The sequence below is a fragment of the Rhinoderma darwinii genome, chromosome 2, assembly GCF_050947455.1.
Source record: "Rhinoderma darwinii isolate aRhiDar2 chromosome 2, aRhiDar2.hap1, whole genome shotgun sequence".
In the NCBI taxonomy this organism is placed as follows: domain Eukaryota; kingdom Metazoa; phylum Chordata; class Amphibia; order Anura; family Rhinodermatidae; genus Rhinoderma; species Rhinoderma darwinii.
The window spans coordinates 421789721-421807637 of NC_134688.1; the positions used below are offsets into that span (position 1 = coordinate 421789721).

The following is a 17917-nucleotide window of genomic DNA, read 5'->3' on the forward strand; positions in this document are numbered from 1 at the left end:
ATTGCGACAACTGGATGAACCCAAATAACCAGACATAATACAGCAAAGCCAGTTTTTCATACTGAGAATGTAAAATGTTTATTTTAAAGCATAATCCTTTGTTGTTTCCATAAAAATATAATTGTTTTTACAAAAAGACATCTTATTGCAATTGTGCCCAACGATTTCATGTTTCAAAGACATGTTTTGCATTGCTTCTCTCTGTTAAATATCACAAAATATTGGTTTTAATCTACTTAAATGTGTGTATACACACAGGGTAAGGGTAAGTTCACACGGCTTATTTTCGTCTGTTTTCGGGCTGTAAACGGCCGAAAAACAGCCGATAAATCGGAAGCAGAACGCCTACAAACATCTGCCCATTGATTTCAATGGGAAAAACGGCGTTCTGTTCCAACGGGCCGTTTTTTTTTGCAGCCGTTTCGAAAAACGGCCGCATAAAAAAAACGGCCGTGAAAAAGAAGTGCATGTCACTTCTTGAGACGTTTTTGGACCCGTTTTTCATTGACTAGAAAAACAGCTCCAAAAACGCAGTGAAAAACGCGAGTTTGCTTAAAAAACGGCGGAAAATCAGGAGCTGTTTTCCCTTGAAAACAGCTCCGTATTTTCAGACGTTTTTGATTTTGTGTGTGCACATACCCTTAGGCTTCATGAACAACATTACTATGAAAAAGCACTTTTAAATTACAGTTTACTGCTGGCTTCTAACCAGGTTCACCAGTCCCAGAGAGAGCCTTGTTGAAACTGACCTCCAAAAGGAGGAACCATATGTACGACTGGCTATATTGGAATGTAATGTCATTGTTTGGAGGAACTGGGTGGGTGGGTGTGGGAAACCAAATGCAATCCTTTAAATAGGATTTGTCAGCTCTCCTGACATGTTGTTTTTGTTTTATTTTTTTTTAGTAAATACTTCATACAATAACTTACCTAGAATTTACCCAGAACTGTGTTGTGCAGGTCCTCTGTTACTACTCCTGGAAATGTATGAATTGGTAACTATACATTACCATTCCCCTCGTCAATAATGTGTCTCCACACAGTCTGACACTGTGAGCACTGACTGGACAGTATACAACTGTGTAGCGACACACATTATTGACAAGGGGAATGGTATTATTTAGTTGTCAGTATCCAGGAGGAATAAGACCAGCACTCTGAGTTCTAAGACAAAGTACTCCAGAAGTGTTATTTTATGGGGAATGGAAGCATTTACTAAAGCAGGTCTGGTAGGAGAGCAGGTAGGTCCTCTTTTATTCTCCCTTTTATCATAATAATTATCCATAAACTAAGAAAATATGGAAAATTTCAGCATATCATATTTTTTTACAAACTAAATCATCTTAGAAAATGAATAATAGCACTTTGCTCTGCAATGTACAACAGATCATCCTCTGGCAGCATGGAATTAAAATGTACCTGTGATATCCAACAATATTATAAGAGGGGCCCTGAATTACCTCCTAGAACAGAGCAGGGCACCAGGAGTTTACATTTATACGTAGTAATAACTTTCTTCTTCCATGTCTGTGCAACACTTTGGTTCTTTGCAGTGCAATGATTAGGTGAAGTCCAGTTTTTGGTCACTGACAACACTTAGACTTGTTTTTCTTTGTGCTTTGGTACAAGTTTCTGTCATTACTGCTAATTCCTAAAACAAATAGAGAATTGTCAAAAAAAAAAACTAACAGTTTCATCAGAGACATGACATATAATTAATTACTTGTCAGCATCATTTCTTTTCAGAGCTTGGTTAAGTCCTGGTAGACCCGTTATGTGAAGTGGAGGAGGAAAAATGGGGATTGTCGCGCTGCTTACAAAAATCTGAGGTTCTTGGAATTTTTATATAATAATACTTTATTTTGGTGCTGACAGTACGGTTAGTGTGAGCACCAAAATAAAGTATTATTATATAAAAATTCCAAGGATCTCGTATTTCTGCTAGAAGAACCGGCGACAACTCCCCATTTTTCCCCCTCCACATCACGTTTACTTGCCCAACAGCACAACACAAGTTGGTGAGAGTAATTCTTCACCCACCCAGCAAATCTTCAAATCCTGTGTTACCCTATGAAGCTCCATCTCTCGCTTTTATTTCCATGTATTTGGTAAAACCTGGTAGACCCTTTGTTACTTCAGGTCTCCATTTAAAATGAAGTAGTATTTGTCCAAATAGCCATAAATGGGTTTCTAATATATCAACAATTGCGGTTGTGATATAGATCAAAGGTACTCAACTTCTTCCTCATCTCATTTTTAGGACCAAAATGATGTGCTGAGTAATTGCTTAAAATATTTTTATAGGAATTTGGCCTCCATTTATCTCAAAATTCTCCTCATAAACATAGATTTAAATATAACATGCTGGCTGGCTTTCTGCAGCCGCCACTAGAGGAATCTTTAGAGATTACTGTATTGAACTTAATGATAAAACCTTATGTAGTAAGCCAAAATGTTATCTCTTCAATTTAGGTCTGTGCAGGGGATTTAGAGCTTTGTATCAGAATAACAAGGCTCCAACTGGTCCAAAAGTATATTAAAAAAATTACCAGCACCTCATTTTGAAACAGAAAAATGGTATTCAAAAGGTGGACATTTACGTTAATTGTGCCATTTTTCTGGAACCTTAAATATCAGAAATATATTATTTTGGAATCCTGGACATCCCATTGTTCTGGACCCCAAGTGTTGAAGCACATTGTTAAAGGGGTTGTCCCAAGATCAAAATTTATCTTCTATCCACAGGACTCGACTGTTTCTGTCAGCTCCATAGACATTAAATGGAGCGCCATGGCGCATGCTCGTCCTCCGGTCCACTCAAGCTCCCACACACTGTGATTAAGCAGGGAGGAGAAACTGGGGGGTTCGGGATGCCAGTTCTAGTGATCAGTGGGCTCCCCTCTTGTAGATAGGTGTTAGGCTATGTTCACACGGGGTATTTCGCCGAGTTTTTTGACGCGGAAACCGCGTCGCAAAACTCTGCAAAAACGGCCCGAGAACGCCTCCCATTGATTTCAATGGGAGGCGTCGGTGTCTTTTTCCCGCGAGCAGTAAAACTGCCTCGCGGGAAAAAGAAGCGACATTCCCTATCTTTGGGCGCTTCCGCCTCTGACCTCCCATTGACTTCAATGGGAGGCAGGAGAAAGCGTATTTCTCGCTGTTTTATGCCCGCGGCGCTCAATGGCCGCGGGCGAAAAACGGCGCGAAAATCGGCGTGCAGGGAGAGGAATATCTGCCTCAAAGTTCCAAACGGAATTTTGAGGCAGATATTCCTCCCCCAAAATACTCCGTGTGAACATAGCCTTAATCTTTGGACGACTCCATTGTACCATTGATTAAGAATACCAAGTCTTAGTGTTCCTAACATACAAATATGTTCATATGAAAGATATGTAGCTGTTAAAACGCTAAGTAAAATTACAGAACTCTGTAATTACTATGTAATGTTGATCACATCTTTTTTTAGACACATTGGCCTGGAATTTCAGACGTAATTGCTCGTACTCGCGTTTTGCGAGGCGTCAATTACGGACATAATTTGGAGCTGTTCTTCATTGATTTCAATGAAAAACGGCTCCAATTACGTCCCAAGAAGTGTCCTGCACTTCTTTGACGAGGCTGTTATTTTACGCGCCGTCTTTTGACAGCGACGAGTAAAATTACAGCTCGTCGGCACAGTACATCGGAGACCCATTGAAATGAATGGGCAGATTTTTGCCGACGTATTGGAGCCGTGTTTTCAGGCGTAAATCGAGGCATAAAACGCCTCGTTTACGCCTGAAAATAGGTCGTGTGAACCCAGCCTTAGGGTAAATACTCTGCCCATGAAATAGATGATGAAAGTGTTAATGAATAACAGTTTGTGTAATACCTAACTAAAATTTGCTATATCTAGAAGAATATTTGGCTTTCAAAATGAAAATGCTCTACCCGTAATAATAGATTACAGAAAACCTCCTCATTAAAGGTGGCCCGTCATTTTTTAGATACAAACAAAACAAAACACTTTTTAACCCCTTCCCCCTGCTGGCATTCTGGGCCCTAATGTCCAAGCCATTTTTTAGATTTTTCCATTGTCACATTCGAAGAGCTGTAACTTTTTTATTTTTGCGTCGGCATAGCTGTATAAGGTCTTGTTTTTTGCGGGACGACTTGCAGTTTTTATTGGTACCATTTGAGAGTAGATGCGACTTTTTGATCACTTTCTATCACATTTTTTTTAAGTCAGGATTAACAGAAAACAGCAATTTTTCCATTGTTTTTTATTTTATTTTTTACGGCGTTCACAGTGCGGGTTAAATAATGTAACAGCTTTATAGTCGGGGTCGTTACGGACGCGGCGATACCAAATATGTGTAACTTTTTTGCTTTATTGTAGTTTTTTTTAATAGTAAAGCATTTTGTAAGGGGAAAAGCTGGGTTTTTCATATTTTTTTTTTCACTTTTTTTTAAAATTAACTTTATTAAACTTTTTTTACTTTTTTACTAGTCCCACTAGGGGACTTCACTATCCTCCGATCGCTATTATAATACACTGCAATACTTTTGTATTGCAGTGTATTACTGCCTGTCCGTTTAAAACGGACAGGCATCTGCTAGGTCATGCCTGCGGCATGATCTAGCAGGCATTCGCTGCAGGCAGACCTGGGGGTCTTTATTAGACCCCCGGCTGCCATAGAAGACACAGACACTCGGCGATTTTATCGCCGGGTGTCAGTGAGATGAGAGGGAGCTCCCTCCCTCTCTCCAAAACCACTCAGATGCGGTGCTCGCTATTGTGCACCGCATCTGAAGGGTTAAACAGGTGAGATCGATACTAATATCGATCTCACCCGGCAGAGCAGGGACGCCCCCAGCCCTCAGCTGCTTCTGGCAGCTGAGAGCAGGGAGATTTCACGGCTCCCTGCTCTGTTTACTTTATTCTACAGCAGCGACGTAGTTTGGCGGCGCTCTAGAATAAAGCCCACTAATGACCGCCGTAAAAAGCCGTATCGGCGGTCATTAAGGGGTTAAATCACAGCAGATGCTGAGGGAGGAACAGATTGTCATCCATGTAGAATCCAATTACTTAGATGTCAACATTTAGGCGTTATGCACACGGCTGTATGGCAGCACACACAGTTCCTACTGCGCCATACTGCGGAGCCATAAGCACTCTGTATGCCGCCATATTGTGCTCCGTATAAAGTCGTATTGCAAAATGAATTTCCCGTGAAACAACTAAATATGGCATGATTTTTTTCAGTTGGGTTTATAAGGTATCTGACAAAGAATACCCTGTATGAAATCAGAGGCATATCGAGGTACAGTAAGGTCCCATAGACTGCTATGGGCACTGTAATACAGCTCTGTACAAGTCAAGGGTTGTATAGAGCTGTAATCCGGCCTGAAGACACTGATGAAACGTCAACAACTACCCTTAGATAAAGTATAAGCCATGAATCTGCTTTTCAATGTATGATGAGGTGAGCACCAGCTGAATATTTATACTTACTCACTACATCACCTATCCTTCGAGCATTAGTTTTCTCCAACTCAGCTAGTACACTGGACTCAAATGTTAGGGAAGCCACTCGGAAAAAGAATTCCTTCACGTTTTCTCCTGAAAGAACAAAAAATGTCTTTAGATAAATTATAATTTAGCAGATTCTTCAGTAAAAAATTTTTTGAAGTAATGTTAGCAAAATAAGGCGGACGTTACCATCTATGTAATTAAGGATGAGTTCATATGCAGTTTTCCAACTGATTGCAGTGTGCTAGACTCCTTCCCCAAGCCGAGTCCTCATATTAACAACGATGTGTGTTAATGTGTGTGTGTGTGTTGTATGTATGCATGTTTGTGTGTTTGTATGTTACTTGTATGTGAGTGGGCACCCATTCCACAGTTCTGTATAAAGAGATGAATGTACAATTGCCACCACTGTGATTTTCAGCAGGTGTAATTCCTCTGAAGCTGACCAAAGATACAATAATAATTTTCTTGTGCTGCTCCCTTTAGAGCACGGCTTCTCAATTTTTTTTCTACTGGAGTCACAAAACCCAGAACTTATTGATGTCTGGGTCTCACCACTGGTCGTAGTCCATGCCAAAATTTTCTCAAATTACCTAAATTTATCTTAAAATGTGTCTCCTAAATCCAGAACATCACAATAAGCACAAAAAGAATCAGTTATGTTGCTAAACCAAAGATTGGCGCAGTCAGAGAAAGGCCTGTGCAGAATATAATCACTTCTGTCAAAGCTACCTAGCTTCACTTTAACCAAAATCTGGGGGACCCCTTACCAGTGATGCCCGTCCCATGGTTTGAGTAGCACAGCTCCAGAGCAAACTCTAACACAATGCTTCTGAAATTGTCAGTTGCCCCCAGTTGTTGGCGAGGCACGGCTAGGTTGACAGTTTTGAGAGAAGTTATCATATGCTGCACAGGCCTTTTGCTAAGTGGACCAATCTCCGGTTTAGCGACATAACTGCCTGTTTTTTTGTGCTTATTTTAATGTTATTCTGGGTTCAGTAGATAAATGAAAAATACATTTTTAAATGTTGGCATAGACCATGCTCTGACGGGTTTGACTGCAGTAGAAAAAGGTTTAGTAATGATATAGAGGATGATGTATGCCTAATCCTTAGTCAAATTATTAACTTCCTGTGGATGATCATGAGTCACATAATCTTTCCCAATGTAAATTATTAACAATCTGAATGGTAAAATGCACCTTGTGCTAGATTTAGCATTTTGTTTACCACATGAAGTGCAAGTTTTCAGAAATCACATTTCCCAAAAAGATCCTGAATTGGGCTAGGTTCACATGCTGCAGAACTAGCCTGTAAATATTTGCTACAAAATTTGCTGCATGTGTTAAATGTTTGTAGATGGAGCAAGTGAAGACGCAATTGTAGTTTTCATAATGGTTTATTTGTAACATACTATATAACACTTTCTGGCTGGGCAGCTTTCTGAGGCTGAGCACCTCTGCGGGCAATGGTGGTAGCGAACCACTACCCAACGCCTATACAAAGGCGGGAGCTATGACCTCAAAAACTGGGCATGCTGCAAGTCCTTGATGAGTACGGCCAAACCACCATGGATCCTCACCACTAACTTTTGTGGGTACTGGTCTTGTCCTCAATAGATTAACCCATCAAGTTTGGGAGCACCACACAATTCACCTCACGGTATAAAGGTATTATAGCAGCGGGAAAATGCTACTCCTTGGTTATAGGTTAGAGTCCAAGACCTTGTACCGTCTATTTAAATCAGACCCAGGCAGGATATTACACTTACACAAATTAACAGCAGGAACATAATATACATCTGTGCATGAGTAACACAGTAAAATTCTTCTTCAAAAACACCCCTCAACAATACACAATAGTTTGCTCATATGCCCCTCATTTTACCTTTTGGTATTCTCTCAATGGCAAGATTAAGGACCCTGAACCCTCCTCAATAATTAAATCACCTGATTCTCTGTTGATCTGGACACAACAGTAGAGATGGGTGGACTATCCTGCCCCTAGATTCAGTGGCTAACTATTAGGGTATGTTCACACGCAGTGACCAGAAACGTCTGAAAATACGGAGCAGGCGAAATCAGCCTGATTTTCAGACGTTTTTTTAACAACTCGCGTTTTTCACTGCGTTTTTTACGGCCGTTTTTGGAGCTGTTTTTCAATGGAGTCAATGAAAAACGGCTCCAAAAACGTCCCAAGAAGTGTCCTGCACTTCTTTTGGTGAGCCGTCATTTTATGCGCCGTATTTTGACAGAATAAAAACTCGTAGGAACAGAACATCGTAATTCCCATTGAAAGCAATGGGCAGATGTTTGTAGGCGTATTAGGGGCATTTTTTCAGGCATAATTCGAGGCGTAAAACGCCAGACTTACGTCTGAAACCACTGCGTGTGAACGTACCCTCACCCTATGAGGCAGATCTCTGTGGCGTTAGAATAAAATTTTTCTGTTCCGTCAATAGGAGCAGACAAATGGAATTCAAGCTGTGATGGATCCGGCACATCATGGACACCAACGACGCCCGACGGAACCCATTGACTGGTTCTGTTGTGGTGTCGTTTTGACAGAAAGCATAGCATGGCATGCTGCGCTATACTTCCAGTAAAGTATGACAGAATCTGCAACGGAGGCTCCTGCTGGAGCCTCTAACGCAGATGTGAACAGGCCCTTCACCAGTTGCTTTACTCTTCTCAATGTAGCACTGAGCCTCTGCTCGATGCCACCTCCCATCCACTCCTGTTTCTGCTTTCTTCCTCCTTTTCTCAGACTGCCTCCACAACATCCTATTAGACGCTGTTGCAGCCGCTCCCTCTCCTGCCCCACTGCATGGCGGACATACGCCCGCCTCGCAGTGACAAAGATGCTAACTTAGCAGTAATGGTGATGCCCTTGCCGCAGAGGACAGGAAATTTCTAGCTTTGGTCGCTACCCATTGCCACCAATAAATAACATACAAGCTGGGGAAGGTGCACTCACCTACACTTCCTCCTTACATGTTTTGTTTGTTTTGCTGCAGATTTTGCCGCAGAATTCACATTTTGCATTTCAATATGTTAATTCCGCAGCTAGGACATGCTGAGGATTTGAACATCCACAGCACGCAACCAATCTACTATGACTTTTTTACACAGCATATAAATGGGTGTTTGTAAAACCCCATTTACTTGAATTGAACTGTGTTTTGTTGCAAATTTTCAGTGTTAATTCTGCAACAAAAATCCACAACTAATACTCAATGGGACAGATTTACTAAGACTGACAGTCTTAGGGTACGTTCACACGTACAATAAAAAAAACGGCTGAAAATTACGGAGCTGTTTTCAAAGGACAACAGCCTCTGATTTCCGGACGATTTTATTAGCTGAATATGGATTTCAAGCGTTTTTTTGAGGCATTTTTCATAGTATCAATGGAAAAACAGCTCCAAAAATTCCTCAAGAGGTGACATACTCCTTTTTACGCAGCGTCTTTTTATTTGCCGTTTTTTAAAACAGCGGCGTAAAAATATGCCTCGTATCTCCCATTGATTTCAATGGGAAGCTGTTTGAAAGCGTTTTGCTAGTGTTTTTAAAGGCGCATTTCAGGCGTTTATGCTCCAAAATACGCTTGACAACACTGCGTGTGAATATACCCTCAATATGAAGCTTACAAGTGACTTGCGGCTAATTTACAAAAAGGCACATGCCTCTTAGTAAATTTGTTGCATCTTATAATGACCGTGCGTCAGGAAGGCAAATCTACGATCGCTACAAGCTTGCGTAGATTTTCCCTATAATTTATATTCGATTCAGAATTATAGTGAGTGTGTTGGGCCCTGTAGCTCCTTCTTATTAGTGCCCACGCCTTCTGCCTACCCCTGCGTACTTTTGCTAATGTGCCTGTTAACCTAGTAAATGCATCACAAATCCCATTTTTTTCTTGTGCAAATTGCATCTTTTGATACATTTGCGACTTCTCTACGCCAGAAAACTGGCATAGAACATTTGATAAATTCCCCTCAATGTGTGAACCCAGGGTCCAATTACAATCCAACAGGTGATGGATTACAGCAATAATTGTTAATAAAAATTAACAATCCACTGTTTTATCAGACAGAACATTCACCTGATCTGCTTAAAAAGTTTTTCTCTGCCAATCTCCATTATCACTGTAATAAAATGTTGAAAGCAGAGTTCCCCTTTAATAACATACTCTGTGTGTAAATGGTCAGCCCAAACTCACCACACTAATATTGATCTGTTTGGGGGCCAAACTTTAAAGTGTAACCCTGGCCTTATATTGGTCTACATTAAAAATCACATGTATCAATAACGTCTCTATACGATGGTCTTAACATAATACACCTGGCAGTATATACATACCTGTTAATGAGGACATTGACCAGTATTCCGCCTGCATTTCTTTAGCCACCTTCAAGGCGTCTTGTTCCATGAGAGCATACTGAGAGGGTGACTGCAGGGAGGAAAACAAGCATCAAACGTTACATCTCAGTCAGAATCAAAAATATGAACATAAAAGCTATGCTCGTGCTAAGTTGATAATTCTCTTAAGAAACATCCCCACTTTAAACGACTGGTAGAGAATATCTAAAGGCAGATTCCCATATAATATCTACGATTAGTTTTTTTGCACGGGGGGGGGGGGGGGGGGTGGCAGAAACACTTCTATCATCAGCTACCACTGATACTTAGACAGGTTCCTGTCACACAGGTATAATGTAGAAGAATATAGTGCAGCCTCCCTGTCGGTATACTTATGGTTTCTAAGCTTATTTAGGAGAATATAGAGAGAATGATAATACCAGTGTCCCCCAGCATGCAGAAATGGTATGGTCTTCAGCTGGTCATGTAATGCTGTGCTGACGCATCATGGGATTGATAGCAAGGCAGAAAGGAAGAGAAAGCTGGGGAAATCTAAGAATCAAGATGGAGGCTTTTTCAAAGCACAGACAAGGCAGCAGTTCAAAAAGTAAGCACAGAATACATAAAATAAGTGTAGAGTGTGGTATACAGTCCGGTGGGAATGCAGACATGGAAAATTGTGTTTCCGCCGGGGGTCTTCTTTAAATCATCTTTTTATTACTTTGATGGGAAGTTGAATGGCTGGGGAGAGGCTGAATGGTATAACTAACCCAGAAATACCAGAAAAAGATCTGCCCTTACTTTATATCACATATGTCTAGATGAAAGAACCTCCACACGTATTTACATACATAATCTCTATTTTATGTTAAGTAAATCACTATTTCTCTATAATCTCTATTTTATGTTTCTCCTCTAATCTGTATGACCATCTCTGTTTACATCTGCACTATGAATTCACATGATGGACACCAACGGCACCCAACTTTAGTGGGGTCCATTGGGTTTCCGTCATGGTGTCCATAATTTTACCGGAAAAAAATAGTGCAGCATGCTGTGCTGTTTTGACCTGGCATTTTTTATAGAATCTGCGACGGAGGCTCCAAGCCTCCAATGCAGATGTCAACCCAGCCTTAAAGCTGTTGTTTTATACTATAGAATATAAGTATTTCTTAAAATCTTACTACAGAGGTGGAAAGCAGTATATTTAAATATGTTAGTAATTCTAGAACAAGGAGGTTCACATGGTCTCGGGAAAGCTGAATAGTAACATCACACATCAAAATGAGTCAAAATGAGTCATGATGAGAAATTATTTTACTTTAAATGTAAAACCGTGATGCAGGAAATTCAGTATCCTATTGGTTCAAAATTTTTTAAATCTTGGGATTCCTAACGCCTGAATGCAAATCCCTACATTCCGCTAATTCTGATTTTAATTGGTCATCACCACAAATCAAATATCTGGGGATCAAACTGAGTAATAACTGCAAGGATTTATTCTCCATTAACTTCACTCCACTTTTATCTACCTTCCCTGATATGCTTTGTAAACTAGACTTGCCCTATTTGTCTTGGTTCGGTAGGAAAAATCTGGTTATGTCATATGTAGTACCTAAACGCACTTATCTATTGCAGAATCTGCCTATCCCTATACCTAGATCATACTTTCTAAATATGAACAAGCTATTCTCACATTTATTTGGAAGGGGAAGAGAGCTTGTATCTCATGATCTATATTGTCTCACCAAAAACCTCATGGAGGCATTGGGTTACCTGATCCAGAATTGTATTACCATGCTATCCACCTCGCCCGAGTTATAGATTGGATACATGCTCCACGACGCAGGCTATGGGTAGCTTTTGAAAATGATATGTCCAAAGTCCCTCTCTAAACCCTCATTTTGCTTGATAAAACCCATCTTTCCTATGATGCTCGCTTTAACCCTTTAACTGGAGCAACGTTTTCTGTATGGAAAAGATTCCTAAACGGACAAGATATGCAGTCTTTGCCCTCACCGCTGATACAGCTCAGAGACATAATTGGAGCAGCGCCTACAGCTTTACGTGATAGCATCACTGAGACTGATCCCCGATACCCCTAAATCGACTCCTAGATGAAAATGTCTGTCTAGTTGCTCACTCCACTTTATTATCTACCTTGGACATTCCGAACAGCCACATTCCCCTGATAGCGTATGTCAAAACCGCTGTTCTGTCGTGATGCAGGTCCCCCTCCTTTCACAGACCCATCCGTTGGTTTGAAGGCCTGTTGTCTCAGAGCTAAACCCCACTCAAGCCAATTTCTATGCTCTATAAAGGACTGTCCACACCCGACCGCTCTCACCCACCCATACTTTATAAGACTGTGGGAACGTGATCTGGGGAAAAAATTATCTGAAGTTGAGATATTCAGGATCATGATTGCTCCCCATAAAGTGTCTAGATGCATTAAAATTCAGGAGAATGGCTATAAGATAATGTCTCGGTGGTATAAAACACCTGATAAAACTAGTATGTTTTCCTCTACTCATTCTGATATCTGCTGGAGATGTAGGGGGAGAGAGGCACTTTCTTTCATATATATTGCTCCTGCAGCGCGATAGCGTGGTGGTGGGATGAAATTTTTAAACGTTGTAATGACATTTGCAAGAGCTCCATCCCAACATCCCCTGAAATGGCCTTGCTCTCTATTCCCTCCTCCCCTTCCCAGACAACCCCTTCTGCATTATTTAAGCTGTTATTGGTCGCTGCCCGCCTACTTGTCCCTCTCAACTGGCTTTCGGATTCGATTCCCTCTTTAAACCATTGGATAGCTAAAGTAGACCAAATATATAGATTTGAAGAGATGTCCCATTGGGATTCCCGCTCAAGTAAAGCCTTCCTTAAGATCTGGCACCCTTGGAGGGTCTTACGGAAATTAGCTTGAGGGGAGTTGCGGTTAGGGTTATATGCTAATACTCATGATATTCCTGATACTGATTTACTGATTTATTGTTCCATGTCTCTATGGTTGTTTATTATTCGTTTCCTCAATATTATACTGTTAATATCCACTTTATACTCACCTTCCAGAACCGGATGATTGTCGATTATATGTTTAATTCGGGTGCTGGCGTTCTCTTGGGAGTGTCACTGCTCACATGTTTACCTATGTATGCCAGTAGATCTTTTCTACCTTGTACTATGTCACAGAATTTTGATGAAGAAATGTAGTATTTTTTTATGAATATGTTTTTATGTACGATATGTTCCTGATAAGGCTTACTTTTATTTATCCCCTTTCAATTCTTTATTCTTTCTTTTTAATTGGCAAAGTGTTTGATATGAAGTGTAATATTGTTCGCTTTGTCTGTTTTTTCCTTATATGTTCGTAAACAAAAATCTAATAAAAAACTTTATAAGTAATAAAAAAAGTAATAAAAAAAAATCTTGTGATTCCTGAACCTTGATATAAAAAATCCTGAAATGTGTCAGAATTTTCTGAAATTCAGGTCAGGTTTTGATGATTGCCTTAAAATAACATATTCATTTTTCTATATATGTAACTACCATAGGTATTTTACAAATGTGAAACCCTCAGAACATGTCCCAGGGTTCCTTAAGGACTGATTTGAGAAATGCCACACTAAAGATTTGCTGACATTACTTACAGTGAGATCTTTCTTGGACCCAACTAGGAATAACAGCGCAGATGAAGGGTCATTTTCCTTCAGAGCATCTTGAAGCCACTGCCTGTCAGTAAAGTAAAATTTGGTATAAACAATTCCAAAGAAGCAGTCTTATATGTTACATATGTCGCCAGACAGCAGTGACGTACAGACCAGTGAGAATTCACTTACTTAGTATGTTCTAATGATGAAATATCTGTCAGATCAAAAGCTATAACTATGGCTGAAAAAAATAAAATCTGATGTTAGCATATGGTTAAGAAGAAATAATCTTTTGAATATTGGTAATAAATCAATTGGTCATATTTACTAATGCTGTACCGCCTAGTAGTATGTCGTTATTTAATAACAGTGTGGCGTGTACAGTATGCCTTAAGACAGCGCACGTAAATTGAGAATCACAGCGTAGTAACTGCTTGTACTAGGAAAATAGCGGAAAACTTTTGTAAATAACTTGCAAACAGTATAACCCCCCAAAAAAGCCAGAAAACTAGAGTAATTGCATTAATAAATTTGCCCCAATGTCTTCCCACTGTGAACACAATGATTCCCGTACATCCTTCCAGGGAACAATAATGTGGTAATTCTGCTCCTGTGTACTGATAGGACCAATGGGATTTTTAACTACATGAATAGGTTAATCAGAACAAATGCCGTCTATCCCCTCCCACCATGTATTTTTTCTTCTGTGCTGTGGACTGGAACAGACAGTGTTTTTGTGTGTGGCGGTATATGTATTTTATTGGGAGCCCATTCTACTAGGGCAGTTTCCACCTTGGGTAGAATAGAGTTTAATCTCTTTGTATCTGATCTTTCGTGCAGGTTCTTGGAGCTCACATCACATTTTTATATTATTATAGGTTGTTTTTTTGGGATTCAGAGAAGATGGCCGTATGGCAGTCTTTTCTGGCTTTCGTTGTACAAGAAGGCCCTCCATATGGGATTACCTCTTGTTAAATTCCCATAATAGTGCTATGAGTAGAATATATGGAAAGCATTGATTTCTAATGTTCATCTGTTTTCCCTTAGTCCTAAAAGCAACGCACACTACCTAGTTAGTCAGATTATTTTTAATAAACACACAAACATACAAAAGTATAAGTTAGGCCCCTTACACACTGCGTTTTTTCCTTCTGTGGGAGGTATATGTCGGGAGGACCTCCGACGGAAGGCTGTGACGTATTCCACTGTATAGACATACAGTGGGATACGTCACCCGAACTGCCCGGGCACAGCGCTACCTGAAGCGCAGTGCCTGGGGAAGCTCCTGCAATCACACTCCATATAGGGACAGTGAAGTTAGGAGTTTTGCAATGCCAGAGTTCAACGACCATAGTGTCGGAAGCACATGGCTATCTCTATATCCCCTGCGAGCGCAAGAACTTTAAAGCAGCCTACTATTCAATCATTGTTAAAAAAAAAAAGGTATCCTGATTTATACCAGCCCCACGGAGGCCAAAAAGTCACTCTTTTGGTCTCTGTCAGGCTAATGTAGCCCTATGGACACATGTAAACACTTGTATGTTTTCCGAACGTAGACGTTAAAAGTAGGTCTAAACGCGGTGTAAAGGGGCCTTATATAACAAAGCAGTCAGTTAATAAACATAGTGATAAACATACCCTGTGCCCCTCTGTAGTACGTGGAAGCAATACATTTAAACCTTTCTTGTCCGGCTGTATCCCATCTAGTTATAAAAAATAAAATAAAACAATTAAAAAGTGAAAACTATATATGTAGAGAATGAAAATCTACCTTTTTATATATTTTTTGTATACTTTTATAACCCTCACTGCATTCCATAACAGTCATTGGTGCTGTGGGCTGTTGAGGTGAGGACAGTCTGTAACAATATTTTCTGAGGGATGAATATTTGCAGTGAAATCAATTTTCCACCTTGGAAAAAATTCCCATTGCTAAAAATAGTTTACAATATATGCCCAGAGTAGGGGCATGATCGAACATGAGTTATGTATAGAGCTGGCCTAGCATCAGAACTGAAAATGATCTGCTAAGACATTTTCTAACCCAATGACAGTTATTGATACAATTGATAGGAAACCCCTATTTTGGAGAAATACAGAAATTTTACAGTATTTTGCCACAATTTTTCCTCACTTATTAGGATATGGGTCTGATTAAAGTATTCCTCTAACAGGTTACTGTACTTACAGTTGCAAGCTAAAAGGAACTCCCAGCATCTCAAACCTCTCCATCTCAAAGTCCACCCCAATTGTCGCCTTATAGTTTTTATCAAAGGCATCTTTGCAAAACCTTAAAAAAAAAACAAAAAAAAAAAAAACATCAGTAATCTTAAGAACTTTCCCGCAGCGAGGCAGGGATTCCTTGGGTCTTAGATAACTATGACGATAGGGGCCCGGCTCCCTGCAGTGTGTTTGGTCCGGGAAATACTGCCAACATACGGTCCGTATATATCACGGACCCAACACACTCGTGTGAATCCGTCCTTATACAGTCTTCTAAAACGTGCTTGTTTTACATGTAAATGTGATAGAGATATTAGGCTATATATATCACGGAAGCAAATACTGTTATTAAATACATTTTAACTGAATAAGAAAACATGGATATTAATAACAATAAATAAAATAATTACATTTATTATGACTTTACAAAGGGCTGTGAAGTATAGTGGGCACGGAATAAAAAATAAACCAGCTAGTGGGCACGGAATGAAAAATAAACCAGCTACCCATTTTTTTGGGCTATGTTCACACGTAGCGTAATATATGTGATTTTTTTTTTGGTACAGAATTCCCCAAAACAAAAAACTGCAACACTGCACAGTACAATGCAAGTGAATGGGGTTTTAAAATATGAATTTAAAAATTCATTTAAAAATCCGTAGGATGCTCTATATGTGGCGGATTAGCCATAGACTTTGCCGTACAGAAAAATGCCACTGCATGTAGACTTAGCTGTATATGACAATAAGGATTCTGCTCTGCAGGTATAAGCTTTTGTAGGTTGATAACCTTAAAACAATGGTTTACCGATGGACAGTTACTGCTGGAGACCAGTAAAAAACACCACCTAAGACCTTGTTGAAGGATTTCTAGACTTGCTCTAGCTACTTTTGAGGAGCAAAGCATGTGAATCATCTTACCTATTTATCATACACGTTTTGCCCACTGAAAGGTCTCCGACCACAATAACTTTGGAAATCTTAAATCTGCTGGTAAATAAGAGAAATGTAAATACAAAAAAATCTATGTGAATAACGATACATTAAAAAATGAAATGATAAAAATGTGTCATGAGTCAAAGGAGACGGACACAGCACAGGTCAATATAATGGGACTACTCTGGTAATGGCACTATACGTAGTGTTTACAAACAGTGGTAATTAGCATTAGTATAGCGGTCACAGTCTTTAGTTGGTACAAAGCTTGGCAGTTTCAAATGGTGGCACACAGCTTGGTGATTACAGTCTGTTATGGGCACTTAGCTTGGCAGTTGCAATCACCGGTGAGCACTTAAAGGGTAACTAAACGGTCGACAAACTTCTGACATGTCATAGTGACATATCAGAAGTTTTGATTGGTGGGGGTCCAAGAACTGAGACTCCCACCAATCGCTAAAACGAAGCAGAAGAAGCACTCATGTGAGCACTAAGCTGCTTTGTTTCTGTTCAGCTTTTTCCGGAAGTCAATGTAACAGAGTATGGGCTCAATAGAAAGTCTATGAGCCCATACTCTGATACATCGGCTTTCCGGAAAAAGCCAATCAGAAACTAAGAGTCTGAGCGCTCACACAAGCGCTTCTGCTACTTAGTTTTAGCGATTGGTAGGGGTCTCGGTGCTCGGACCCCCACCAATCAAAACTTCTGACGTCATTATGACATGTCAGAAGTTTGTCAAACGTTTATTTACCCTTTAACTTGGCGATCACCGTTTCTGGTCTTTGGTCACAATCGCAGGCAGGAGAAACTACACTCCCTCATCGTTTCTCAGTACAGCAAGATACAAACTGGAAGAGGTCCGTGACTACTTGCAGGATCACTCTCCCCGGTGGACCCAACTCATACAGCAGCGCGCTTAGGGTCAAGACGGTGGAATCGGTCTGGAACTGCTCAGAAGGACACACAGGGTTTACCTTTGCAGCGACGAACACTGGCAGTACCCAATTCTTCTCACAGACCCCCTCAGGCTTTCAGCCACTGTGTCAATACCGTGCGCTTCTAGTCTCGCCCCTGACAGTCTCTCGCTGTACACTCTCCAATATACACTCAACACTTGGAAACGCGCCAAAAACACCTCCAATATAATCTAGCGCCACCCTACTGCATTCACAGACATAACCAGATACCTTGCTAGCCCATCATGCCCTCTTGAAAACAATGTAAACACAACAAC

The 17917-nt window shown here is 40.3% G+C and overlaps 1 protein-coding gene across 2 annotated transcripts in view; it reads right to left on the reverse strand.

Annotated features, from left to right (window-relative positions):
* Positions 1-95: 95 nt before the first annotated feature.
* The window catches only part of RAB34 (RAB34, member RAS oncogene family), a 41275-nt gene continuing 23453 nt past the window's right edge, over positions 96-17917 (reverse strand). Inside the window, exons 4-11 of one of the 2 annotated variants that reach the window (XM_075850856.1) lie at positions 16669-16734; positions 15714-15815; positions 15164-15228; positions 13715-13766; positions 13526-13607; positions 9873-9963; positions 5495-5602; positions 96-1651 (exon numbers count right to left, since the gene is read on the reverse strand). In XM_075850856.1, the coding sequence (XP_075706971.1) occupies positions 1584-1651; positions 5495-5602; positions 9873-9963; positions 13526-13607; positions 13715-13766; positions 15164-15228; positions 15714-15815; positions 16669-16734 (634 nt within the window). In that variant the 3' untranslated portion in view covers positions 96-1583. Of the gene's footprint in view, positions 1652-5494; positions 5603-9872; positions 9964-13525; positions 13608-13714; positions 13767-15163; positions 15229-15713; positions 15816-16668; positions 16738-17917 lie in introns of both variants that reach the window. The other variant, XM_075850855.1, reaches the window with a different exon arrangement.